Source organism: Sorex araneus, chromosome 6, assembly GCF_027595985.1.
Source record: "Sorex araneus isolate mSorAra2 chromosome 6, mSorAra2.pri, whole genome shotgun sequence".
Taxonomy (NCBI): domain Eukaryota; kingdom Metazoa; phylum Chordata; class Mammalia; order Eulipotyphla; family Soricidae; genus Sorex; species Sorex araneus.
In genome coordinates, this window is record NC_073307.1 from 137,286,114 (window position 1) to 137,314,019 (window position 27,906).

General features: G+C 44.1%; 1 protein-coding gene across 3 annotated transcripts in view; it reads right to left on the minus strand.

The window, feature by feature from the left end:
- PAMR1 (peptidase domain containing associated with muscle regeneration 1) overlaps positions 1 to 27,906 on the minus strand; it is a 128,313-nt gene that overhangs the window by 69,321 nt on the left and 31,086 nt on the right. The window contains exon 1 of one of the 3 annotated variants that reach the window (XM_055141950.1): positions 27,401 to 27,630. The exons of 1 other annotated variant lie outside the window; for it this stretch is intronic. In XM_055141950.1, the coding sequence (XP_054997925.1) occupies positions 27,401 to 27,473 (73 nt within the window). In that variant the 5' untranslated portion in view covers positions 27,474 to 27,630. Of the gene's footprint in view, positions 1 to 27,395; positions 27,631 to 27,906 lie in introns of those variants that run through there. One more of the 3 variants, XM_055141952.1, reaches the window with a different exon arrangement.

Below are 27,906 nucleotides of genomic sequence, written 5' to 3' on the forward strand. Positions count from 1 at the left end.
ATTAAAACAAAAAGCTTTCATGAATCAAAGGGTATTATTAAGAAAGTGAAAAGACAACCTACAAACTGGAAGAAAATATTCACACATCTGCAATCTGAATAGTGAGTACAAAAAGATTCTGAATAGGCAGAATATTAAAGGAATTCCTCCAACTTAACCACACAAAAACAAAAAATGTTCATTAGATTCTTATTTCAAAAATGGACAAATTACACAACTTTGCCTATCCCCAAAGAAGATATACAAATGTCTATATTAGGTTCATGAGAAGATATCCAGCTTCATACATGTCATTGAAGTACCCATCATGACTAGCTATAATGAGATACCATGAGAAGATTCCACTCCACCTGGGTAATGATAATGTGAAAAGAAAAAAAGAAAAAATAATGAAAGAAAAGGAAAAAATAAAAATTATTGATAAGGAGAGAGAAAAATAAGAACCTCTGCACACTGTTGGTGGGAATGTAAAAAGTTATGGCTGCTATGGAAACCAGTAGTTTGGTAATTTTTTCCAAATACAAGCATCGAATTAGCATATGACTCAATGATTTTACTTCCAGGTATATATTCCAAAAATTGAAAACAGGGACTCAAGTGGATACTAGTATGCCGGTGCTCATTGCAGGGTTCATTATTCACAATAGTCAAAACATGGAAATAACCCAAGTGCCCATCAAGAGAACAGTGAATAAACAAATGTGGCACATGCATACAATATTTATAATGCAGAACATTATTCACCCTCCAAAAGAAATTGAAGTGCTAACACATATTACAATGTGGGTAAACCCTGAAGTCCTTATGCTAAGTAAATGAAGCCAGACATGAAAGGACAAATAATGTCCTGGAAAATTTTTTGTAAATTGACGGCGGTTGCACAGCAATGATAATAGCTCTAATGCCACTGAATTTCATCCTCGGAATGGCTAATATCATGACTAATGTGTTTATATACATTTTACCATCTTTTATATTGCTAAAAATAGTGAAAGAAAAACACAAAAAAATTAAAACTCAGGCTTTGGAATCTGGAAGACCAGGGTGTGGAATGCCACCTTTGCTATTTACTGGGCACGTGGCCGTGGATAAATCTCTGTTGCCTAGCCAGTGCATGCATATCTAAACATACATATTGTGCTTTCAGAGGATGCAGCTGGGACTAAAGCCCTTGCTACCATCTTTCTGGCCCATTTTATCTAGGCTAGAGGGAAGAACAAGACACCTCCCTCCAGGTCATGTTTTGTCCTCTAACTCACAGTGCTATTTTAATCTTGGCAGAAGGACATGGTCATATTCTAATAAGCTAAGTGGATCAATGACCATTCTCCCTTTATGCTATCTATATTCTTGGGGTTATGCCTGCCGGTTCTTTCTGAAGCCCCTCACTGCCTCTTTTTCAACAATGAAAATAGTGCCTATAGTGGCTGCATGAGGCGCAGGATCATTAAAGAGAGCAAAGATAGAAAGATGGTTTCTGTGTGTGATGTTTCTGTATTCACATTCAAAATCAATACACGTAAGTCAACCTGATGGTCTGGTTTTATTCCCTTTTTAATGAAACAATTTATGGTTAGTCCCAGCACTAATTTTAGGGGGGGGGTGCAAAGCAGAATTCGGAGTTCAAGAATACCCAGGAAATCCTTAAGTCAGCACCCGTTGGGAAACCAAGAAAATCCTTTGAACCCGCAGGTGGCCATGGGACCTGGAATGCTGCTTGACGGAGCAGCCTGGGCAAAGCCAGGTCAGCCATCCTGTCTCAGATGGTTGCTCTGGTTCACAGGCTCTTGCAGACAATATCCATGAAACACTTTAATTAAAAGGTTGACTAAGTGGTTGTTGTTGTTTTTTAATCAAGCAACAGAAAATCAATTTTGGTTTATTTTGAGCCACATCTCTGGGTGCTCCTAGCAGTGTGATCAAGGATCACTCCTGGTGACCTTTGGAGGACCATTGGTGGTTCTGGAATCAAACTCAGATCAACTGCATGCGAGGCAAGAACCCTACCCACTCTCCTATTGCTTCTGCCTGAAAATAAATTGCTTGACTAAAATCAATCCCATTAACTAAAATGCTATTTCCCTATGAGCCATTTCTTTGGAATAAACCCACAAATTCCCTTCCATTGCCCTTAAGGTCCTTGAGAACCCCTCCCTTCTACTCTTCCATCTTTTTTTGGTTTGTTTTGGCCACTTTCCCCAAAATGTCATCAATTTCTCAAGGCCAACAAGTTCCACCTTGCCTCAGTGACTTCACATTGGTTTTCCCAAGGCTGTTGTCTCAAATGTTAGATCTTAGTGTGAAGGATTCCAGTTTAGGGATGCTCACTGGCTTTCTCATCAGAAGCATATCCTCTGTCCACCCCACCATGGACACCTCTAACAGCACCTATTTTTTGTTTGTTTATTTGTTTAGCACTTGTCATAGCTAACACTGATTTTTAATTTTTTAATTTTTATTTATTATTTTTTTTCTTTTTGGGTCACACCTGGCAATGCACAGGGGTTAATCCTGGCTCTGCACTCAGGAATTACCCCTGGCGGTGCTCAGGGGACCATATGGGATGCTGGGAATCAAATCCGGATCAGCCGAGTGCAAGGCAAACACCCTACCCGCTGTGCTATCGCTCCAGCCCCAACACTGATTTTTTAAATTTATTTATTTTTAAGTAGTGAAGCACCGTGAGGGTACAATTACAGATTTATACATTTTTGTGCTCATGTTTCCCTCATACAAAGTTCGAGAATTCATCCCTTCACCAGTGCCCATTCTACACCACCAGTAAACCCAGCATCCCTTCTACCCTCCCCAATCCCATCTCCCCCCACCCCACCCTGCCACTGCGGCAGGGTATTCCCTTCTGTTCTCTCTCTCTAATTAGCTGTTGTGGTTTTCAATAAAGGTGTTGAGTGGCCACTGTGTTCAGTCTCTAGCCCACATTCAGCCCACATCTCCCTTCCCCCGAATGGCCTCTGACCGCATTATACTTGGTGATCCCTTCTCTGAGTTGCCCTCTCCCCAGAATGTTAACACTGATTTTTAAAGATCCATTGACTTATCTATCCCTCTTTCTGGAGTGACCAGGGTGAGTAGGAGCCATACTTAACTTGCTTCTGACAGATGTCATAGAAGAGCCTGGCACCAAGAAACATTCTGTAAAGATTTGTTGAGTGAATGTGGCCTTACCTACTGTAGAACTACTCTCCATTCAATATTCAATATATCCATTCAGTGATGCCAACTCTGAGCTATAAGCCATGATTGCCCAATCTTGGGCCAACAGCTGAGCTAATTAATAACTTTCTCTTCCACAGGGAAGAGTCTACAACTGTTGGATCCCATTTGTCTGACTTGGATTTAAAATTCTGGGTTCCAGACTATTTATAGGTTCTCTCCATTCTCTAAACAACAGATACACCTGTTAGATGACAGGCATTTCCTCTTTCCACTGTCACCCAGGGCAAGTAATATCTCTTTATAGGTTTTCTAAGAATTGATGAGTACTAAAATCTTCAAGATGTGTGTGTAGAGGGGGGTGGGAAGCATAGATGAATAAAGGTCATTAGCAATGTTCATGAGACTCTATACTCCAATGTGTGCCCAACTCCAGCAGGGGGCAGTACTTGCTTGGCCCTAAGCACCAGGCTAGTCTACTAATGACCCAGCTATAAAATAATGTGATCCTCCTTTTTATCCAGAAAATAATCCAGTAAAATGCCTTTCTTGGCATTTATCTTTACTTCCATGAGAAAGACCAACTCTGCCTTCACAAGTTAATATATTAACTTTCTAGGTAAGGTGTAAAGCACTATATCATCTCATCAAAAGGAATGATCTCAGAAAAAAAACATTCCCATTCTAGCTACCCAAAGAAATCTGTTTTTTTTCCAAAGTAAGTCTGTTTATTGTAGACAGAATAATCCCAATCTCCACCTCCCCAGTCTTCAAAAAGGCATCCACATCTTTTTTTTTTTAATTTATTTATTTTTAATTAGAGAATCACCATGAGGGTACAGTTACAGATTTATACACTTTTGTGCTCATACTTCCCTCATACAAAGTTTGGGAACCCATCCCTTCACCAGTGCCCATTCTCCACCACCCGTAAACCCAGTGTCCCTCCCACCCTCCCCAATCCCATCTCCCCCCCACCCCACCCTGCCACTGTGGCAAGGCATTCCCTTCTGTTTTCTCTCTCTAATTAGCTGTTGTGGTTTGCAATAAAGGTGTTGAGTGGCCGCTGTGCTCAGTCTCTAGCCCTCATTCAGCCCGCAACTCCCTTCCCCCACATGGCCTTCGACTACAATGTAGTTGGTGATCGCTTCTCTGAGTTGACCTTTCCCCGGAACATGAGGCCAGCCTCGAAGCCATGGAGTCAACCTCCTGGTACTTATTTCTACAGTTCTTGGGTGTTAGTCTCCCACTCTGTTATTCTATATACCATAGATGAGTGCAATCTTTCTATGTCTGTCTCTCTCTTTCTGACTCATTTCACTCAGCATGAAACTTTTCATGCCCATCCACTTGACTACAAAATTCTTGACCTCCTTTTTTCTAACAGCTGCATAGTATTCCATTGTATAGATGTACCAAAGTTTCCTCAACCAGTCATCCGTTCTGGGGCATTCGGGTTTTTTCCAGATTCTGGCTATTGTAAACAGTGCTGCGATGAACATACATGTGCAGATGTTGTTTCGATTGTACTTTTTTGCCTCTCTGGGATATATTCCCAGCAGTGGTATTGCTGGGTCAAATGGGAATTCAATATCTAATTTTTTGAGAGTCGTCCAAATTGTTTTCCAGAAGGGCTGAACCAGTCGGCATTCCCACCAGCAGTGAAGAAGGGTCCCTTTCTCCCCACATCCTCTCCAACAGCGGTTGCTTTTGTTCTTTTGGATGTGTGCTAGTCTCTGTGGTGTGAGGTGGTAAGGCATCCACATCTTAATCCTTGGAACTGATGAAAATGTCCCCGTGAGTGGTAAAAGGGATTCTGTTGATGTGACTAACTTAAAGATCTTGATCTGGAATGAGTATATTGCATTGATCAGTCAGGTTTATTGTCACCACAGGGACTCTTAAAAGAGGGAAGCAGTGGGCCAGAGTAAGAAAAGCAACAGAGAGTTAATCAGTAAGCTCTGAAGATGAAGGAAGGGACTATAAGCCAAGGCAGCCCCCAGAAACTTCACAGAGAAATAGATTCTCACCTGCAGCACCCAGAAGGAACGCAGGACAGAAGACCTCTCCTTTGATTTTACCCTGATAAAACTCATTTCAGACTTGTAATGTACAAAACTATAAGAAAATAAATGGGAACAGAGTGATGGTACAGCAGGTGGAGAATTTGCCTTGCATGCAGCCCACCCAGGTTTGATTTTTATCATCCCATATGGTCCTTCAAGCTCTGCCAGGAGAGATCCCTGAGAGCAGAGCCAGGGGTAACTCCTGAGAACCTGCAGTTGTAGCCCCCAAATCAAGAAAGGATGAAAGAAAGAGGGGAAAGGAGGGAGGGAGGGAGAGGGAGAGAGAGAGGGAGAGGGAGAGAGGGAGGAAAGGAGGGAGGGAGGGAGGAAGGGAGGGAGGGAGGGAGGGAGGAAGGAAGGAAGGAAGGAAGGAAGGAAGGAAGGAAGGAAGGAAGGAAGGAAGGAAGGAAGGAAGGAAGGAAGGAAGGAAGGAAGGAAGGAAGGAAGGAAGGAGGGAGGAAGAGGGAGGGAGGGAGGGAGGAAGGGGGAGGAAGGGAGGGAGGTAGGGAGGGAGAGAGGAGAGAGGAGAGAGGGAGGGAGGAAGGAAGGAAGGAAGGAAGGAAGGAAGGAAGGAAGGAAGGAAGGAAGGAAGGAAGGAAGGAAGGAAGGAAGGAAGGAAGGAAGGGAGGGAGGGAGGGAGGAAGAGAGGGCGGGAAGGAAATGTGAACTGTTTTAGGTGACTAAGTGTGCTGTAAACTAGTACAACATTCTCAGAATATCTTTGCCAAAAATGAAAAGGGATAGCCATAATATTTTATTTGACATTCTGTTCCTCAGTTTCCTCTCTGAACATACAGCCAAGGGTATGGATGAATATATAGGTGAACTGATGAATTCATTGTTTCATTCCACAACAATCTACTGAGTGTCCACTCTAACCTAGAAGAAGATTAGATGCAGGAAAACACAAACACCAGCACAGGATTCTGGCTTCCAGAAGGGTAGTGGATGAGGGAGGATATAAATGTCCCTTTAAACACATAATCAATAACAAATAAGAAAAATTTAGGATGCCATGAGAATGAATGAAAGCACATTAACACCAAATCAACAGGACTCAAAAAGTAGGAAAGAGGAAAACAAAAATTTCTCTCTTTCTCTCTCTCTCACACACACAAACACACACACACACACACACACACACACACACACACACACCATCTATTTGCAGAGATTAGGTCATAGTACCAAGCAGTGATTCTGATTTAGTTTGTCCCCTCTGATCTGAGTAAGTCGTCACATTTCTTTCTCCCCCAGCTAGACAGAAGTATCCCAAAATACATAGGTGTAAAAATCCAGATCTGTGAGATGGCCTATGAGAAATATTTGAAGTTGGCCAGCTGAAGGGATTTAAAAGTAAAATAAGCAGACTGCAATTTTCCGAGGTTTATTTTTCTGCATTTATTTGAACTATATTTGCAGAAAGCCTATATTCGTCATCTGATCTGGTTTTAGCTATACAAAATTTTTTTCAATATATTTAACTATGACCATAAAGACCAGTTTCAGAAGGATAAGGAAAAAAAAGATAATTAAAAAAAATTTAAAGAAGCACCAAATAGCAATAAAAATCACTAAAGTTGGGCCAAAGTGATAGTACAGTGGTTAGGGCTTTTGCCTTGCACATGACCAACCTGGGTTCAATCCCCGGCATTCCATATGGTCTCCCAAGCACGGCCAGGAGTAATTCCTGAGAGTAGAGGCAGGAGTAACTCCTGAGTATTGCTGGTGTAATTGCAAAAGCCAAATAAATAAATAAATATATTTTTAAAAATAGCTAAAGTTTTTATATATGAAGGCTAGCACCCTTTAAATATGCTTTTATAATGCTTCAATATTATGTATGCAACTTAATATTCAAGATAACAGTGAGATAGGCAACATTTTTTTCTAAAGTTAAAATCACCTAGTCTAATCCCTTAACTTTATTATTTATTTATTTATTTGGCTTTTTAGGTCACACCCAGCAATGCAAAGGTGTTACTCCTGGCTCATACACTCAGGAATTACTCCTGGCGGTGCTTGGGGGACCATATGGGATGCTGGGAATCAAACCAGGGTTGGCCTCATGCAAAGCAAATGCCCTACCTGCTGTGCTATCGCTCCAGCCCCATAATCCCTTAACTTATCTGAAGGATAAGTAAGAAAAAAACATAAAGAAGCTTTTTTATTTTTTAAATTTATTTTTATTTTATTTTATTTATTTGTTTTCTACTGAATCACCATAAGATACACGGTTGCAAAGCTGTTCATGGTCAGGTTTCAGTCATAAAATATTCCAGCACCCATCCCTCCGCCAGTGCACATTTCCCACCATCAATGTTCCCAGTTTCTCTCCCATCAACTTCTTCCTCCCACCTGTCTCTATGACAAGCACTTTCTCTCTCTCTCTCTCTCTCTCTCTCTCTCTCTCTCTCTCTCTCTCTCTCTCTCTCTCTTCTCTTCTCTTCTGGGGTTTGCCATACAGATACTGAGAGGTTATCATATTCACCTATTTTCAGCACAATTTTTTCCAGAGTGATCATTTCCAACTATGTTTATCACAGTGGTCCCTTCTCTATCCCAACTGCCTTAAAGATGCTTTTTAAGAAAGAATTCTGGAGGCAAATTCCTCCAGATGATAAGTAGAATTACAGACCTAGGGAGAGAATGGATTGGAGCAATAGCACAGCAGGTAGGGCATTCGCCTTGCACATAGCCAACCGGAGTTCGATTCCTCCGTCCCTCTTGTCCCTCTCGGAGAGCCCAAGAGTATCCCGCCCGCACAGCAGAGCCTGGCAAGCTACCCGTGGCGTATTCGATATGCCAAAAACAGTAACAACAAGTCTCACAATGGAAATGTTACTGGTGCCCGCTTGAGCAAATTGATGGAACAACGGGACGACAGTGCTGTAGTGCTACAGGGAGAAGGATGAGCAAATTCCCTGGTTCTATGGGAACATATCAGGACAGCTACCAACCTGGAGGGGTAGTACCCTTTAACTTTGCCTATCACACTTAAGAACAAAACTGCCAGTGAGTTGTAACTAGATGCTGCTTTCTGGAAATAAGTGAAAATGAAGCACAAAGAATCCACAGAGCACTTACCTGAGGCAAACTGAGGCACAGACCTGTATTACAAAGCAAAATTAAACTTACAGAGTTCTGGGTACCAGGCACATTCATTCACCAAAAACTCTTCTACTGCATGAAACAGTCTTTTTTTTTTTTTTTTACTTTTTTACTAAACACTGCACATTTCAGTATAAAATATTCCTTATAAAAGTTTCAAGAAATAAAAATGATCATAAGTAGAAGTATTAAGAAGTATTCAAAAGCATTCAAAAATAAAAAACAGGACATGGACTAAGAAAATAAGACAAGGGTAAGAGATCAGGATCCCGGTTCGATCCTTGGCACCGTCTGCCACATTACCACCCCCCTGAAGGCCTCAGACCACTGCTGGATGTGGCCCTGGTAGTTTTCAATACTACAGGACTCAAGTAGTACCAAATCCTTAGGCCTTCACATTAATGCACCAGCCCAATTTCCCAAGTATCATTCACTGGGAGTAACCCCTGAGACCCGCTTGGGAAGCCCACTCCAATATTTAAAAGAAATATACACAGCTATAAGGAATAATGGAAGCATGCAATTCACAGCAACATGGGTGGACCTGGGAGGCATTATGTTGAATGAAGTAAATCACAAGAAAAAAGATAAAAGCAGGATGAGATCCCTTCTATGTGGTATTTAGAATAACTGAATGAGGGAATGCGATGTTTTAGAGGGGGACAGGGTGAACCTTGGCCAGAGGAATGCTGGACCCTGACTATAGGGAAGAGAAGGAAAGAAAGAGTGGAGGGGAGGGGGAGAGAGACAGATGAGAAGCAACAGGGGTCAGGATGGGATATTCAGGGACAAAGGTGGTGTTAAGGAAAGGTAGAACCAACCACAGAGTCAACAGCACTAAAATCTAGAGACCCAAACTTTAACAACCAAACTTAGAAAGATGCCTGCCAAGAGAGCAGACCAGGTGCTAGGGGTGGGCGTGGGGGATGGAGAGGAAGGATACTGGAGGGAACCTGAGAACATTGTTGGAAGGAAGTCGACACCAATGGTAGGATCAATGCTGAAATATTATAAAAGGTGTATAAAAATAAAAATATATAGATATATGTAAAATAAAAAGTATATTCTAAAAGTCTAAAACTCAACTCTGAATAACTTTGTAAATCGCGGTGCTTTAATAAAACAATAAAAACCTATTAGAACCAATATAAAAAGAAACCAGTGATTTTATTCTTCACTGAAAAATTTGCTTTACAATTTCAAATTCATAATGCCTAAATAAAACAACCCTTTTTGAAAAAAAAAAAAAAGGACCTAACTCTTTCGTAGTTTATTTTTCTTTCAGTGGACAGATATCCATCCACGTACAGGGATTGAGAGATATGTACAATTTTTAACTCTTAAAAATGTTTTATCTCTCATACCATATTGTGTTGTTTCAGAGATTGTGCCCCCCCGACACTCCTACCCACCCCATGATGATTTTAGATCATGGAGCTGCTCTCTTAACACTGAGTAGTCCTCAAAAGGGATTTAAAACCCCCATATAATTATCCTCAGTGTGAAAATGTTCCATCTGCCCCTTTGTTTCTAATTAGAGTGAGCAGGTTACTGAGGTTGAGAATCCAGGTAGGCTGGGACTGAATGTCTCCGTAATGGAATGACTCTAGGAGGCTCAGGAGGAGGCTGTTACCAAGGACCTCAGTCAGCATCCCATCCCCCTCAGATTCAGGCATTTCTGCCTGGGGTTGGCCTTTATCACTGGTCCCACAGGAGTGCTGTGTGCTGGTGAGACATCAATGTGGAGGAATTTGGAGAGAGCGCGTAGGGCTAGAGAAGTTAGTGGGAATAAGAGAGGAATTCGGATGATCCAATTGTCTGTCTTATTTATGTTTTATCTTCCTCCCTCTGGTTTTGGAAGGGTTATAAAATGCATACATTAGAATTGAACATGTTTAGATGGGAAGGAAATGGGTGTTTGAGGGACACAAAGGCAGATTCTAACATTGAGGAGGAGTGAACACATCTACTGAGGTGGTCTTAACCTGGGCATGATATAGTGTGACATGTGATGTTTCTACCATACATCAAACAGGCTGACCCTTATTTTCATCAAGAATCCCTGGAGCTTTTTCAGATTGAGGTTAGCCACCATGCCTATATGTTTCCTTAGCATTTAGTTTGAAAACCTAGCAAGTGGAGACTGCCTAAGAAGACACAGTTAACACCCCCCCCCCCGCCCCGCTATTCTACATTTAGGGCTCTGTTCTAGAGATTAAGTATTCTTCCTCTTGGCCATAGTAGCAACAGATCAATTTTGGAGATTCACCAAGCCAACAGACAGGCAGATGCAGGGATGAATAACAATGTTGTGGCTCACATTCTTGCCTGTCTTCTCTCATTATTTCATATGTATCTAAGAAGCTAAATCAGGGCATAGTGGTCCACATTGTTGTCAGTGTTGTCTTGGCAGTCTCGCTAAAAGGCTGTGTTTTACATTGCCAGAGTGAGACTGGAAATGTAAGTCTCACTGGAAGACCAGAGTTGATCCAATGGAAGTGTGGTGCCACTTCTGATAAGTGAGTGTAGGATGATGGTCTTACACATAGAATCTGCACAAGGGCTTGGACAAAGCTTTGACATCCAAGATTCCCCTGATAGCTAGAGCTATCTCCAATAGCTAGAGCACTAAATCTTTTATCACCACCCACATGTCAGTATCAGGAGTAATTAAACTATCATTGGATTCCCTAGAAATCTGGTGTGCAAGAATCCATACCTTAGAGAGAGAGAGAGAGAGAGAGAGAGAGAGAGAGAGAGAGAGAGAGAGGGAAGGAGAGAGGGAGGGAGAGAGAGGGGGATCAAAGTGGAAGATTTCAGAGCCCTTGGCACATACTAGCCTACTGACTTCTCACAGCTACCTGCTAACTTGTCTCGATGTGTCTTTGCTTGCCCATTTCTACTGTGTCGAAGCTTGTGTTCTCTCCCTCAAAAGTATACTCTTCTATCTATGCCCCCCCTCACACCTTTCTAAATAAATTTCAATACAGTCTACCTTGCTTTACCCACCAAATAATCAGAATACAGCTTTGGTGGAGTGCACACACTTGGGAATCAGACCACCCAACTTTGAGTCCTGAACCAACAGTCCTTGGATGCTGTTGGACTAGACACCTTGCCACAGCACTTTCCCTCAAAGCCCCAACGGGATGGATGCAGACTGTTAGGGTTACTACCACCGAAGAAGGCAATGGACACAAAGGGCTTCGAAAGAAATGATGTATTCATCAAAAATGGTACATTTTTCTCTTTGGAATAAAAATGATCACATGTGTGGCTAAAACACAGCTGGATAAGAAAGTAAAGGTGGAGGGGGATGAATAATAAGTTCTCCCCCCAGAGAATCACACATTCATGGACTCTTGAGTAATGTGCTTGTGTTTATCTCAAGAAATTCTGGGTTTATCCCCCCTGGCTTCTAGATCTGTTTCTTACTCCAATACCCCTTCTTCTTACACCCATTTAAATAGAACACACCTCACTTCCTCCTGCTTCTGATTAGAAATAGAAATCCTTTGTGCATAGCAGAAGTGAACAAACCCTAAACTCCAGCATCTTGGAAGAGCTTCCAGTTGCCATTATCTTCAACAACTGTGGGGCTAGCAATCCTTAAAGGACAGCTGCTGCTCTGGGTTATTTGAAACATTGGAATATGAACTAAGTGGATATTATTTTTAACTGGATTAACTATGGAAAAATAATTGAATAATGTATTTTAAAGTACTTGGTAATTGAACCAGGCAAATATTTATATCAACCAAAATGTCACAGTGGCTAATTAAAAGCAATGAAACATAAACCATACCCTAAAATGCACTCTGGATTTCCCAAACTAAAGGATTCTAAGAACAATCCTTGTAGATCTCTAATCTTGCACACCTTCACAGTCTTCCTTCTGAGTGTGTCAAGGCTACACAGACATCTTGGTCAGTCACACCTTTCCAAAGTTACAAAGTCATAAGTTTCCAAAGTTAATTATTGCTCACTAGTTATTATCTTTATATCCAAGTTCATGGATACCAGAAAGAAGCCAGATTTCCTCTCAACCAAAGGCAGATGGCCAATAGCAGATGTCAGTTGCAAGGGTATATTTGGAAAGAGTGATACATTCGTAATGGTATGTCCAATGGTACATTAAGCCCTAAACTGGCAGCAACTTCAGGCAGACTAGCCCTGATGATCATAACCTCCCCCAGGTCTGCAAGCTAGAACAAGATGAAGGGGCACTTCATTTGCTGAGGCATCCTGGCTAGCTCCATTCCTGTTTCACAATAGGGGGTCATAACCCATATTGTATGTGTGGGATGCAACAGTTTTCACCCAGAGTGACCCATTCTGCACGACACCATTCATCAGCTTTTGTAAGAATCTACCATCTGCCCAATTTCCAACATGAATCAACTAAGGTGAGTGTAAGAAAGGTATTTCTAATAAGGCTGGAAGATATGTGCCTGATAAAAGCTAAGGGAGGAAAAGAAAGTCTCTAAGAGAAAAATGTATGGTGTATTATTAGGATCTTAATCTTCTGATACAGAATCACTGATGAATAGGCCAGGGATTAAGGACTGAAGTGAAATAGGATGCAAGAGGATATGTATCTTCCATCCTACTACAGATACTATACCCAGTGTTTCCTCTTTCCAATTGCTTATGAGATGTATAGTGTGAATAACCATAGAAAGGAGAGTTTAATTCCCTGAATGCTTCCTTTGTGAGTTATTATACTAAGAATTTTGATTATCTTCTTTAACACCTCCAACTATGCTATAAGACCCTATTATCCTCAGTCTTTAAGTTGAAAGGTGGTAACACCATATAAAAGTTAAGTAACTTCCCCCCACCAAAAAAGCTACAAATGATAGCTAAGATTCAAACTCACATTATATATGCATGCTAAAACATACACATACACAGAACACTTACACATTTGCATCTACACATGTATTTTTCTGGGTCCGGGCACTTTCAAATTTGACTTCCACACAAACCCAGCTCTGAAAAACAGAAATCTTGAATACAGCCCTATCGAGGCTTAACAAAGATAAAGTCCCAGCAATAAGGCCAGTGAGGAATGAATCTTTATTAAGATGGTCACTGGTCACTCAAGCTTTTTTAGGCCGAATGCCCTTTAAAATAACAGCTGATAAGATTCCTCATGACTGGCCACTGTAGTTTTTTCATCAGAACAAGTCTAAGCAGGAAAAAGAAGGCTGGTGATGCTTGGGGTTGTGGGAGAAAGCATGTATTTCCTACAGAAGAACAAAAACAATATTTATCAGAGACAAGATTAAAACAGTGCCCAGAAACAACAAACAAGGGATTGATGAACAGTTTCACGTTCCTGTGCTGTCTCTACCCGAAACAGTCCCAGTGTAGACAGCCCAAGTCACATCTGGATTGGGCCAATTTGGGACACAGAGAATGAGCTATACAAAACTAGGTGACTACAAGGGAACATTCCAAGGAATAGGAGACAAGCTGTGTGCTTGGTCTGAGTGGAAGACGGTGCAGGGAAAGGGTGATTGGGGATAAACTCAACCTGGAACTGAACCTGGAATCTCCTTATGTTTGAAGGGAACACAGTGTGACCGTCATCCAGGGTAAAATCTATGGGGGAGTCAAGCCACAGTTCTTATCACTCTGCAGAATAGCCAGTTGCCATGGGGACTCAATAACTCACTCATCACATTTATGCTTCAGTCTGTCAAATGGTCCCAGACCAATCACATGACTTGATGCAGCCTGAACACTGAGTCTTCTCAGTAAAACGTGCAGGTCAGTGTTGGTGACTACTTTGCTCCCAGTGACATGAACGTATAATCATCTCTTTCCACATCCCCGCAAGTGCTAAGCCAGAGAGGTGTCAGACTTCCTGCCTGAACCGCAGCACAAGTCTAAGGAGAAGACTATGTTCTGCAGACTTTCAAATTCCCTTCTTCCCATAACCTCAAGTGAGACTTTCCTCAATGTTTTATTCATTACGGGCAGGAGACCAGAGCACTTCAGACTATACTTCATGGAGCGCGAATTCCACTGGAGGGTTTAAGGTGTTATGTAAAAATATAAGGTTCTGTTCTCGAACAACTCAGTAAAATGCTAACAGCAGCTTGACTGCTGCTGAGTCCGTTAGAGTCACCATGCATCATCTCCACATTCCACAGTCTCAATTCACTAAAACACTGCAGGTTTCTCTTCATTTAGAAAAAAAAAAACAGTTCTGTTGTTCTGCTTGATTTTTGTGGTGCCAAAGATTGACCCCGGGCCTCACAGATGCGAGGCAAGTGCTCTACTACCAAGCTACGTCCCAGCTCTGTTTTTATTTTCACGGAACCTCTCCTAGACGGAGTTACAACTCAATGAAATTTATAGAATAAGATTGATTTACCCTGTTAGTTATAGCAACTAGGATCATGCCTAGCAGCTGCTTGGTGCTTGCTGAAGCTTTTGTTAAAATTGAATCAGTTACAAAGTAACTGAGAAATAGTTACAAAGCTTTCATGTTTGAGTTTCACTCATACCATGATAGAACACCCATCCCTCCACCAGAGCACATTTTACACCAACAATGTCCCCAGCATCCAACCCACATTTCCAACCCTCCCCCTGCCTCTATGGCAGACAATTGCCCCCATACTCTCTTCCTACTTTGGGGCATTATGAGTTGCAATATAGGTACTGAGAGGTTATTACATTTGGTCCTTTATCTACTTTCAGCACACATCTCCCATCCCGAATGATTCCTCCAACCATCATTGACTTAGTGATCCCTTTGACATTCCAGCTGCCTTCTCCCCCAGCTCACAAGGCAGGCTTCCAACTATGGAGCAATATTCCTGGCCCTTTTGTCTACAGTCCTTGGGTGTCAGTCTCATATTATGTTATTTTATATTCCATAAATGAATGCAGTCCTTCTGTCTGCCCCTCTTTCTGACTCATTTTACTTAGCATGATACTCTCCACGATCATCCACTTATAAGCAAGTTTCATGACTTCATCTTTTCTAACAGCTGCATAGTATTCCATTGTGTAGATGTACCAAAGTTTCTTTAACCAGTCACCTATTCTCAGGAAATTGGGTTGTTTCTAGACTATGGCTGTTGTGAACAGTGCTGCAATGAACATAGAGGTAGAGATGTCATTTCTATTGTGCTTTTTTTGCACCCTTGGGATATAGTTTCAGAAGTGGTATTGCTGGGTCATATGAAAGCTCAATTTCTAGTTTTATAAAGAATCCCCATATTGTTTTCCAAAAAGGCTGGACCAGTCGGCATTCCCACCAACAATAGAGTCTCTTTATCCCCAAATGCATGCCAGCACTGGTTGTTCTTGTTCTTTTTGATGTATGCCAGTCTCTGTGGTGTAAGATGATATCTCATTGTTGTTTTGATTTGCATCTCCCTGATGATTAGTGATGTAGAGCATTTTTTCATGTGCCTCTTGGCTATTTGTATTTCTGTTTTGAGGAAGCTCCTGCTCATTTATTCTCCCCATTTTTTTGATGGGGTTGGAGGTTTTTTCTTGCACAATTCTACTAGTATCACTAAAGATTTTTGAATAAAATCAAGGAAGAAAACCCTTAGAGTAATGTATGATTCTATAGACACAAAGTAATTCATGAGAATGATATTAGAAGTGTCTGTTTTAGGATTCTCTCTTTTGCAGTACAGGGAATCTACCCGTCGATGAATAGAGAGGAGTTTGGTTGGTTGCAATGATATCATATTTCCATCAAGACTTGGGTCACTCACTTGTTCTCTTCTGCCAACGGGCTGACCAGGGGAGCCAGTCTCGCACAGAAGAGAAGCTAAGCATTTTCTAGAAGCAGGCCATCAGTCACCCACTGATGGGCACAGAACCAGATAAAGAAATCTAGCCACAAGGCTTCCTTACATCAGCCCAGCCCTCCCTTATGTTTGCATCTAGGTGAGCCATGAGAATCTGGGGGAAAAGAGAGGAGATGGTAACCAAAACCTTAATTCAAGCCACTTGGCATAAAACATCTCCGCCCTTCTCTACCATCATAGTTGAATCTGCGTTGGAATCTAGTGACTGGGGTGTGTGTGCGGGGGGGGGGGGGGGCGGGGGTTGATCACATTCAAAGGAATCCTCTGAAATACATAGGCATGAAACTGGGTTTATAAAACCTGGACTTCTTCTAATCAGGCCCATATCCTCCTCTTACCTAGAGGCTTTGCATTAAACTGACTGGAAAATTCTTTTCACCCATAATGTCACGATCTGAGGACAGTCTGAACATTCCACGTGAGCTAAAGTGACCTGAAGGAGTTTCTGGCTCTGCCCAAGCAGTAATGATCCTGCTTTTCTAATCATCAAGTCAGCCCAGACTTCCCCATTCAAAGATGCTGACTGCCAAACCACTAAGTCAGCTCTTGTGAAGTCAGAACCTCAGGGAGGGCGGGGAGAAAGAGGCCCACATAGTAGGCAGAGAAGCTCCTGTAGTTCCAGGAGAAGAAGGGACACAGAAATGAGCCTCTTCATTTGCTGCTCACCCAAGGGGGCATTTTCTCTTCACCACTTGACCTATGACCCAGGACGTATATGTCTGGGAGAGAACAGTTCCCCACCGAGATCAGCAGGAATTACTTAATACCGCTCTTGGTTTTCATGGAAGGCGATAAATCTTCATCCCCTGCAATTGCCATCAACTCTGTAAGGCCACAGAAGAAGGAAAAAATGTTTCGCCTTATTCATGCCAGGCCTGCTGCTCCCATTCCTCAGCCCAGGAGTCTGATGATCTTGACAGAAGAAAGCCATAAAGGAACAGGTCTCGCCAGCATTAGGGCCAGGCTTAAAATTAGGTCTCGCCCTTAATTGTGTCAACAGACACATGATTTGGATTATAGAAGCTGACACGGAGACACAGAAATTCCCACTTTCTACATCTCCTCAGAGAATGTTACATGAGCCCATGGACAACCATCCCAGAGACTGGCTGGCTGTTTGGGTATGCTTAGCAACCCTGCTTCCTCTAGGAAATAGCTCCTTGTTAAGCTCCAAGTGGTCTGGAGCCAGTGAAGTCTGCGGCTATTGATATCTTTCTTCTGTCTTCTACGTCCACTGTGCCTCCAGCAGCAAGACAAAACCAAAGACGTCCTGGGCATGTGGAATGACCAAAGGGAAACCAACTTATTTTAGTTAAATAACCCCCTTCCTTTTGTTGTTGTTGTTATTATAATTGTTGCTGCTGCTGTTGTTGCTCTATTTTTTTTTCCTTTTTGGGTCACTCCTGATGTACAGGAGTTACTCCTGGCTCATGCACTCAGGAATTACTCCTGGCAGTGCTCGGGGGACCATATAGGATGCTGGAAATCGAACCCGGGTCAGCCGCTTGCAAAGCAAATGTCCTACCTGCTGTGCTATTGCTCCAGACTCCGCTGCTGCTCTTAATACCATAGCTGGATGAACCTGGGGTGGCATGCTGGGTTGCAGAGCTTATACACCCCTTCATCATAGTGTTTGCTGGGGATTACACCCTTTCACTGGAGTGCTGGTGCGCATTCCTGTTGTGACACACACTTGATTGAGCCCTTGCAACTTCATTGGCTCACATAGTTGGCTGCAGTGTACCAGAGCTTGCACACACACTTTAATTGTGTGCCAGAGAACACAATTGCTTCAGGGATTGCACTCAGCAGCTGGGTAGCCAACTGGGGATGAAACTCGGAACCACATGCCTGTATACTCTATATCTGAGCTACATCCCTGGACCCTAACCCAGGCTTTTACTGATTCAGTCACAGTACAGCCTACAGCACATCAAGCTGGACTTGCAGCTTCCCTGGAGCAGAGCTATGTAGGGTTTCAGAGCACATTTGATGGGGTGAGGCTGGCTCAAAACACACACTTTTATATATAAACACTGGGCAAGAGCTGTGCCTCTTTCTGCCTTGGTGCGTTCATGTATGAAATGAGGGTCATTGCATGACTCCTTACTTTTAGGCCTGTGGTTAGGAAAGAAAAGCATCTGTATAGTATAGAGTATCACTACAAATCCATCCAGTGATTTAGGGTGAGATCCATCTATTTATGACCGGCTGAGAGGCTCTTCAAAGAAGCTCCAACTGTTGGAGTTTCCTTCGAGGGAAAGAACTTGAGGTACAATTGCTACCTTCTCGCCTCTCCACCCACCTGGGTCTGTATCTATCTCACAGATAAATGCAACCTAGGAAAATGAGACAAGGAGAAAATCCCCTAAAACATTGAGTTGAGGCATTTCTGATCAAGTCTGACTGGTTTCCTCCTATAGATTTGTTCCCAGGAATAAGGGCTTTTTCCTTTTTCCTACATCTCTTCCTTTCTCTCCACCATACACAGAATGCTTTGGTTCAAATCTTGAAGTGACTGACACACACAATTCCATATGTAGCTAGTTCAGCCTCTAAGAAAAAGAGTATAGAGATTCTGGGAGAAGGTTAAGAATCGAACTTCTATGTGACCCTGCAATTCCACTACTTGGCATTTACCCCAAACACACAAAAAATTCACTAGACTGGAAAAAACCCGAATGCCCCAGAACGGATGACTGGTTGAGGAAACTTTGGTACATCTATACAATGGAATACTATGCAGCTGTTAGAAAAAAGGAGGTCAAGAATTTTGTAGTTAAGTGGATGGGCATGAAAAGTTTCATGCTGAGTGAAATGAGTCAGAAAGAGAGAGACAGACATAGAAAGACTGCACTCATCTATGGTATATAGAATAACAGAGTGGGAGACTAACACCCAAGAACTGTAGAAATAAGTACCAGGAGGTTGACTCCATGGCTTCGAGGCTGGCCTCACGTTCTGGGGAAAGGGCAACTCAGAGAAGCGATCACCAACTACATTGTAGTCGAAGGCCATGTGGGGGAAGGGAGTTGTGGGCTGAATGAGGGCTAGAGACTGAGCACAGCGGCCACTCAACACCTTTACTGCAAACCACAACAGCTAATTAGAGAGAGAGAACAGAAGGGAATGCCCTGCCACAGTGGCAAGGTGGGGTGGGGGGAGATGGGATTGGGGAGGATGGGAGGGAGGCTGGGTTTACTGGTGGTGGAGAATGGGCACTGGTGAAGGCATGGGTTCCCGAACTTTGTATGAGGGAAGTATATAAGCACAAAAGTGTATAAATCTGTAACTGTACCCTCACGGTGATTCTCTAATTAAATATAAATAAATTTAAAAAAAAAATAAACACACTTTTCATGCATGCATCATTCCAATACCATATCCATTATCAGAGAACCTACTTCCTTCCTTACATAAGGATTCCAAAGATGCCTGTCAACCCTGCTCTCCCATGTCAATACAGTTCTATAAACAAAGTCTTCAGAAGTGATGACATATTGACCATTTCTCATTCCACTATTATGTTTCCTTTTTTTATTTCTACATATGGACGAGATCTATGTGTGCGTAAGTGGTCATACCTACACATATATAAGTGAATAAAGCTCATCACTTGAGATTCCACAAAATTATAAATCAGTGTTAGGTTGATAAAGTAAATTTCTTTCAAAAGGTATATATATATGTATATATACACACATATATGTATCACATGTCTAAATAAAGTATATAAATAAAAAAATTCACTAGAAAAGCACACCTATGTTCATTGAAGCACTTAGTATGATCTCTAAGAAATGGGAGCAATCCAAATGTTGAATGGGTAAATAAATTATGATGCCTATACATAATGGAATACTGTGTGACCGTAAAAAAGGATGACATCTTGCAGTTCACTGTAACATGGAACGAACTGGGTGGCATCATGTCAAGTGAAATAAATCTGAAAGAAAAGGACAAATACCAGATGATCTCACTCATCTGTGGAATAGAGAGGACTAAACAAGGGATTAGACAATGTCAAATGGTAACAAACCCTTGGATTACAAAATTGATCAAGAGAGACAGAGCAGGGGGCAGAAGGAGGAATGAAGACCTCTAGAGGTAACATAGACAGGGGTGAGGGTGGTGGGCATGCTGGTGGTAGTGAGGGTACTGTAACTCCGTATATAAAATTCATACATGCAACACTTGTGTAATCATGTCACCTAAAGTACCATTTTTTTTGTTTTTTGCTTTTTGGGTCACACCCAGCGATGCACAGGGGTTACTCCTGACTTTGCACTCAGGAATTACTCCTAGAGGTGCTCAAGGGACCATATGGGATGCTGGGAATCGAACCCAGGTCGGCCGCGTGCAAGGCAAATGCCCTACCCACTGTGCTATTGCTCCAGCCCCTCCAAAATTACCATTTAAAACAAGCAGAATTCTTCCAATATGAAACAGGCTTAGGACTGGAGAGAATTTCTGTTCTGCTTGCCTCTGGCTCTTCTGAGACCTCTCTCTGTGACCTGAAGCTCTTTGAAAATTCTTTCTTTCTACAAACGCCATTAAAGGGAACCTTGGGTGGAAACTGAGGTCCAGACTGAGTCAGTTATCTGGGGCAGAGCTTCTTTGGACATGCCTTCTATCCTGCTTGCCTCTGGCTCTTTGGAACCAGAAAACTGCCGTTTGCTTCCTGTTCTAAAGCATCAAGAGAGGAAACTGGGCACCTTTGTGCTTCAAGTATCTTCAGATGAGGGTGACATGCTCTCTCCTATGTAGGAAGGGAGCACAGCCTTAGTCTATTCATTACTGAAATGTGGAATAGAGAGTATAGAATGTTTCCCTGAGTAACACCCCCCCTCCCCCACATCAAATCAATTGTACTTTGTGCAGCTGTCTTGGGGAAACAGGAGTTTCCTCTTGTAGTGGAGATCGCTAGCCCCAATGGACCAGATAGAAATAATTTGCTGACATAGAGCCCATCTATATGTCCCCCCCAGTCACCATTATCTAAGCCATTTGTCTAGCCATTATAACCCAGATGTGGGTAACGGTCAAACCCAGAGGCCCAGTCAGTGGTGTACCAATTCCCCACCCCCACTAAGACTACTGGACATCTGAGAGAGACTCCATACTCTAGGTCATCTCTATCACTGGGAAACATGTCCAAAGAAGCTCTGGCCCAGATAACTGACTCAGTCTGGACCTCAGTTTCCACCCAAGATCCCCTTCAATGGCATTTGTAGAAACAAAGCGTTTTCAAAGAGCTGCAGGTCACAGAGAGAAATAAGATTATATTTCACAAAGCAAATATGCAGCTACAATTATGTTCCTGCTTTTAAACATTCCATCATCCCTGCAGAGCTGGATTCTCTGCGTTTCTCCGGCACTCAGCACCCAGTCTTTTCTCCTTCACAGTCCCTCTCAGGGAAGGAGGGGAAGATGCAAATGCCTCTTCGTACCAGACAAGCAGGGAACATTCCTGTGGGTTGAGAAGTGGGCTTTCAGGCCATGGAACAGACCCAGCCTGGCTCCCGGCACTCCAACTCAAAACATTGATGAACTCTGTGTCCTTACTGCTCCCGCAGGCTTTGCACCCCAAGTCTGCAAACTTGCAAACCTTCAGCCCTCCAGCTCTCTTTGCCACAGGCAACAAAAGGAGAGCAATGGTGCTACCAAAAGGAGTGCTAGCAAGGATGATCAGAGGATGCCCTATAGTCACGGAACAATTAGAGAAGATTGGTGACCTGCTTTAGTATACACAGATACAGTTCCTCAAAAAATTAAGCATTGGATCCAGCCACTCTTCTTCTGGTATGTACACAGGAAGAAGCAAAAACAAGTGCTGGGACTAGTGAGAGGGGTGAGTTCAAGTCAGCTAGGTCCCACATAACCTGGAGCACAAGAATTAGTCTGAGCTCATCTAGACTCCCATTGAATATTCTCCCTGAATATTCTTTTATTATAATAGATCATTATTACAAGACATCAACAACATTGTTTACCATGTTAGTCACTTTCAAGTGTACAGTTCAATGGTTTGTGCACCAATCACCATGATCCATGTGCAAAATGTTTCCTTCCTCACAGAGTTGAATATCCTGTCACAGACCCCCAAATATATGGCCACTTAATCTTTGACAAAGGAGCAAGAAATGCAGAGTGGAACAAGGAAAGCCTCTTCAACAAGTGATGAAATGCAAAAAAATGAACTCTGACCTCTGTCTAATGCCAGGCACAAAAGTCAGATCAAAGTGGATTAAAGACCTCAATATCAGACATGAATCTATAAGGTTCACAGAAGAAAATGCAGGCAGAACTCTATGACATTGAAGCTAAAAGCATCTTTAAGAACGAAACAGCACTGACCATGCAAGTGGAAGCAAACATAAACAAATGGGACTACATCAAACTAAGAAGCTTCTGCACTTCAAAAGAAACAGTGACCAAAATACAGGAAGACCCCACAGAATGGAAAAGAATATGTACAAAATACCCTTATGATAAGGGATTAATATCCAGGATATACAAGATACTTGGAGAATTGTATAAGAAAAAAACCTCCAACTCCATCAAAAAATGGGGAGAAGAAATGAACAGAAGTTTCCTCAAAAAAGAAATACAAATGGCCAAAAGGCACATTAAAAAATGCTCCACATCACTAGTTATCAGGGAGATGCAACTCAAAACAACAATGAGGTATCATCTCACACCACAGAGACTGGCACACATTAAAAAGAACAAAAGCAACCAGTGCTGTCGTGGATATGGGGAAAAAGGGACACCCTGTTGATGGGAATGCTGACTGGTCCAGCATTTCTGGAAAACAATATGGACAGTCCTTCAAAACCTAGAAATTGAGCTTTCATATGATCTTGCAATACTACTTCTGGAAATATATCCCGAGGATGCAAAAGAGCATAGTAGAAATGACATCTGTACCTATATATTCATTGCAGCACTGTTCACAATAGCCAAAATCTGGAAACAACCCAAGTGCCCTAAAACAGATGACTGGTTAAAGAAACTTTGGTACATCTTCACAGTAGAATACTATGCAGCTGTTAGGAGAGATGAAGTCATGAAATTTGCTTATAAATGGATGAACATGGAGGGTATCATGCTAAGTGAAATGAGTCAGAAAGAGAGGGACAGACATAGAGGGACTGCACTCATTTGTGGAGTTTAGGGTAGCATCATATGAGGCTGACACCCAAAGACGATAGATACAAGAGCCAGGGGGATTTCCTCATAGCTGGAAGACTGCTTCATGAGCGGAGGGGAGAAGGCAGATGGAATAGAGAAGGGATCACGAAGAAAATGATGGCTGGAGGAACCAGTTGGGATGGGAGATGCCTGCCAAAAGTAGATAATGGACCAAACATGATGACCTCTCAGTGTCTGTGTTGCAAGCTACAATGCCCAAAAGTAGAGAGAGAATATGGAGAATATTGTCTGCCTTAGAGGCAGGGGGAGGGTGGGAAAGAGGGGGTATACCCGGGATATTGGTGGTGGGGAATGTGCACTGATGGAGGGATAGGTGTTTGATCATTGTGAGATTGTAACCCAAACATGAAAGCTTGTAACTATCTCACAATGATTCAATAAATTTAAAAAAGTGTTTCCTTCCTCCATTCTGCAAGTCTCAGCAACATAACCCCCCTTCATTGCCCCCAACCAGGCACTGAGTACCACTGCTTTGCCTTATTTTCCTTAATCATCCCCAGAGCCTAATAGAAGCGGGAATATGCAGTATTTATACTTTCTTGTGTCTGCTTGTTTCTCTTAGCCTAATACCTTTACAGTTCATCCATGTTGTAGCATGTGTGAGAATGTTATTTCTTTTCCTGCTATCACCCAGACACTGGAAGTGTATGTATGTGTGTGAGGGGTGGAATTCAGGACTTTGCAGCTGTGGGGCAGGTGTCCTACTCTTGAGCCATATTCCTACCCCAGAAGTCATTCCTTTTTGAGACTAAGTGTTCCTTCACTGCATGCAGTATACTACATTTCACTTCTTCCACAGAGGTACAGTTTGGGCTTTTACCCTTTCGCTGTTGGGAATAATGTTGCTATGAACAGTTTTGCACTGCAATATACATATACCAGCTCCAGCCCTTGTTTTTGCTTCTTCCTGTGTACATACCATAAGAGGAATGGCTGGATCCAATGCCTAATTTTTTGAGGAACTGTATCTGTGTATACTAGAGCAGGTCACCAATCTTCTCTAAACTTTACCTAGAAAACAGACAGATTGACAGGACCTACCTTCCCAAGGTGGCCTGAGTACGTGCAAAGTATTGGCTCAAAGACTGGACACATCCCAGATAATCATAATTGTTTCTTCTTATTGTCCACTGAAACTCCTGTGCTTAAACCAAATGGTCTCAACAGTCACTTCACTCCCAAACGCCACAGGGCATGTCACCATTAAATTCTATTTCTTTTTATTTTATTTTATTATTTTTTAATTTTTTTTAGTGAGTCACAGTGAGGGTACAGTTACAGATTCACACATTTTCGTGCTTGTTTTTCCCTCATGCAATGTTCGAGAGCCCATCCCTCCACCAGTGTCCATTCTCCACCACCAATGAACCCAGTATCCCTTCCACCCACCCGCCAATCCCATCCCCCCCCCCGCCCCACCCCGCCTCTGTGGCAGGGCATTCCAATCTGATATCTCTCTCTCCTTTTGGGTGTTGTGGTTTGCGATAGGGGCACTGAGTGGCCATCGTGTTCAGTCTCTAGTCTACTTTCAGCACGCATCTCCCTCCCCGCGCAGGATCTCCAATCACATTTTACTTGGTGTTCCCTTCTCTATCTGGGATGGCTTTCCACCAACATGTGAGGCCCGCTTCCAAGCTATGGAGCCAACCTCCTGGCATTATATACTACTATTCTTGGGTGTAAGTATTTCTATTGGAGAAGCTGGGGACTCTCCAAATAGCTCGCAGGGATGTATCCTCTGCAGGAGCCCCAGAAAGCCCATCCCTGACCGGAAGGCCCTAATGTTAGAGCCCTCTGCTTGGAACTGGCCAACATGCCACATTAGAAGCTCCCAACTCCTTTCTCTCCCCTACTCCTGGGCTTGCTTTCTACACTCCCTTTCTCAGCTGGCTGCTCTGGCCTGGTGACAATCTGTGTTTCAAATCATTATTCCCCCTGGTCGCCTTCTTGTTCCTTCCCTCACAAGCTCAAGTCTGCGGGAAGCCACACTTGTGAAGTTATCCATATTAAGGCTTCATTCCCGCGGGTCCCATATCTTCAATGAGTTTTTCTTCATAGCAGCCGCTCTGTCAGCAGGACTCGGCCCGGGGGGCGGAGCCCTGGAGTCGGCTTTCTCCCCTCACATGCTGTTTATGTTGTTATCACTTGGCTTCCTGTTCGGGTTCTTGTCTTCCAACACATGTCCCGTGCCGATGAGTAACAGTGGCCGGTGCCACCTGGTGGGTGTTCCCTTGTCATCAACTACTCTTGACCAAAGGGGAAAAAAAGAAAAAGAAGAAGCACTTGGAGAAATGAAAGCTCGCAAACTTTCCTCCGTGCAACCAGCTCCCAGATTCCAGCCGGGAGTGGACTCGTGAAAGAAGTATTTTCCTTTACTCTTGGTCCTCCGTCTTCTCAGTCCACGTCAATGCTCAGACCTGAAATCGCCTCTTTGCTGGGTGTGAGAAGCAGCTCTCCAGTTCAGGCAGAAGCTTGGCTGTCCCCAAACCACTCAGAGCTTCCTGCAGCTTGGCCACAGTAGCAGGCACACAGGACTCTCGGGGCAGGAATCAGGGGCTTTTGCAGATTCTGGGCAAGGAACATGGGGATTAGCAGAGCTGGGTTTGATTGTTCACGGGGCCGGTGCCCTCACCCCTGGGCTGCGATAACAGAAGCAGCAGCCGGGGTGGGGGGTGGGGGGGTGGGGGGGGTGGGGGGGGGGGTGGAGACCAGTTCTGGGAGCACTGTGCTGGAACCAGCCTTGTCTGAGTGGTTGGGTTAGGGATGCCCATGGCCAAGTCAGGCCCACGAGGCTGAGTGGGAGCTTGGAGAAGTCTTGTCCTCTTATCCCAGGGGAGGCTGTTGAGGGGTGGACACATTGCCTCTCTGAATTCTCAGGGCTCCTTCCTCCTTCATGAGTGCCTCTGGGCTGCCCCCCCCAAAGAAATAGAATCCCCTGAAACTCTCTCGAGGGACAGTAAATCAAGGGAGATTTCAGCGCTTCGATCATCATGAAGGGGTGTGCCTAAGGGTCCGGCTCTCCTTCTCTCCCAGCCCACCCCTACACATACCGGTATCATATCAATGAACTGTGGCAGCAAACAGAACACCAAGGCAGAGCAAGGGTCACAGGTCACTGGCACAGGGGGGACTAGCCAAGGGTGGCACCCTGCCTCCCTGAGCAAAGCTGCTTTGTTCTGTGGGATCTGTGCGCCTCCGTCTGTGTCCCCTCACCAGGGCTCACCACACCTGCACAGCCGTGCCCAGGAAGGCTGGGATCCCTGCCTGGTAGCCCCTCCTCCTGCCCACCGCTGGGCAAAGATTCCCAAGAGCACGGCTCTCCTGCGTGTGAGTGTCAGCAAATACCATGTGAGAAATACAGAAGCCAGATCCCTTTCTAAACAAGTACGGTGCGTGTCCAGAAACAACGTAAGACTTTTCCCCCCTCCCCGTATTTCCTCTCCCTTTTCATTCCCAGGAAAAGCATACACACGTTTTCTGAGCAAAGTTCCTCTGCCAGAGGGGGTTGGGGTGTGTGTGTGGGGGGGGTGGGATTCAGCAAAGACCACCCGGAGCGGAGCAAGCCGCCAGCTCTGCTCCTTGTAACCCTTGCCTCTCATCCCTTCCCTCCTAGAGGGCTCTGCCAGGGAAACTCGACTCTTGCTCAGACCCAAACGGACGTTGATGCTTTTTTAAAAAAGCAAAAATGTTAAAGCCAATAAAACCGGAGCCGGTGCCTTCTGCCTGGTGCATTCCAGTCCTTACATGTTGGGGTGACGAAACGGGACCCCATTTTCAGGCAGGGTGACAGGCTCTGTCACATCCCAGCCAAGCCCCTCCAGGACAGTGTCCTGCAACACCACCCTCCTCCCCAGCGCCACCTTTGGAGTCCCCAGACCTGCTCCCTGCCAGACCCTGGAAAGAAAGGCCACCCCACCCCCCTACTCCACACACACACACACCCCGCTCCTGGGCAGGGGCTGCGGGGTGCCCCAACGCTACTCACAGTACCTCTCGGCAGGGACGAGATGAGAAGGAGCTGCAGGAAAGTGAGCCCCAGCTGTGCGCACCAGCGCAGCTCCATGGCGCGCGCGCCGCGGTGCCGAGTGGCCGCGGGACGGGACGGGAGCCGGGGCGGGAGCGATGGAGGGAGTTCGGGGCCGGCGCCTCTTACAGGGACCTCCCCAAACCCCAGCTGAGCAGGGGCTCGGGTTTCAGCGCGCCGGGCTCTCCCGGCCGCATCCCGGGAACCACCTTCAGCGGAGCGACGTCAGCCAAACCTCTCCTCTCCGTTAACCCTTGCGCAGGGAGGTGTGGCCGAAGGCGGGGTGGGCGGGGGGCGCGGGGCCGAGGCTGGACGCGACCCCGCGGGCGCTGGGGTCAGCCCAGGTCAGGCGAGGTGCGGGATGCCTCTTGGCCAGGCCGGAGTGGTGGTGGTGGTGGTGGGTGGCTACAGGAAAGAGAGTCCCTGAGGATGGACCCCATGGGAGGCAGAGGTAGGCGGGGTTACAGGACAG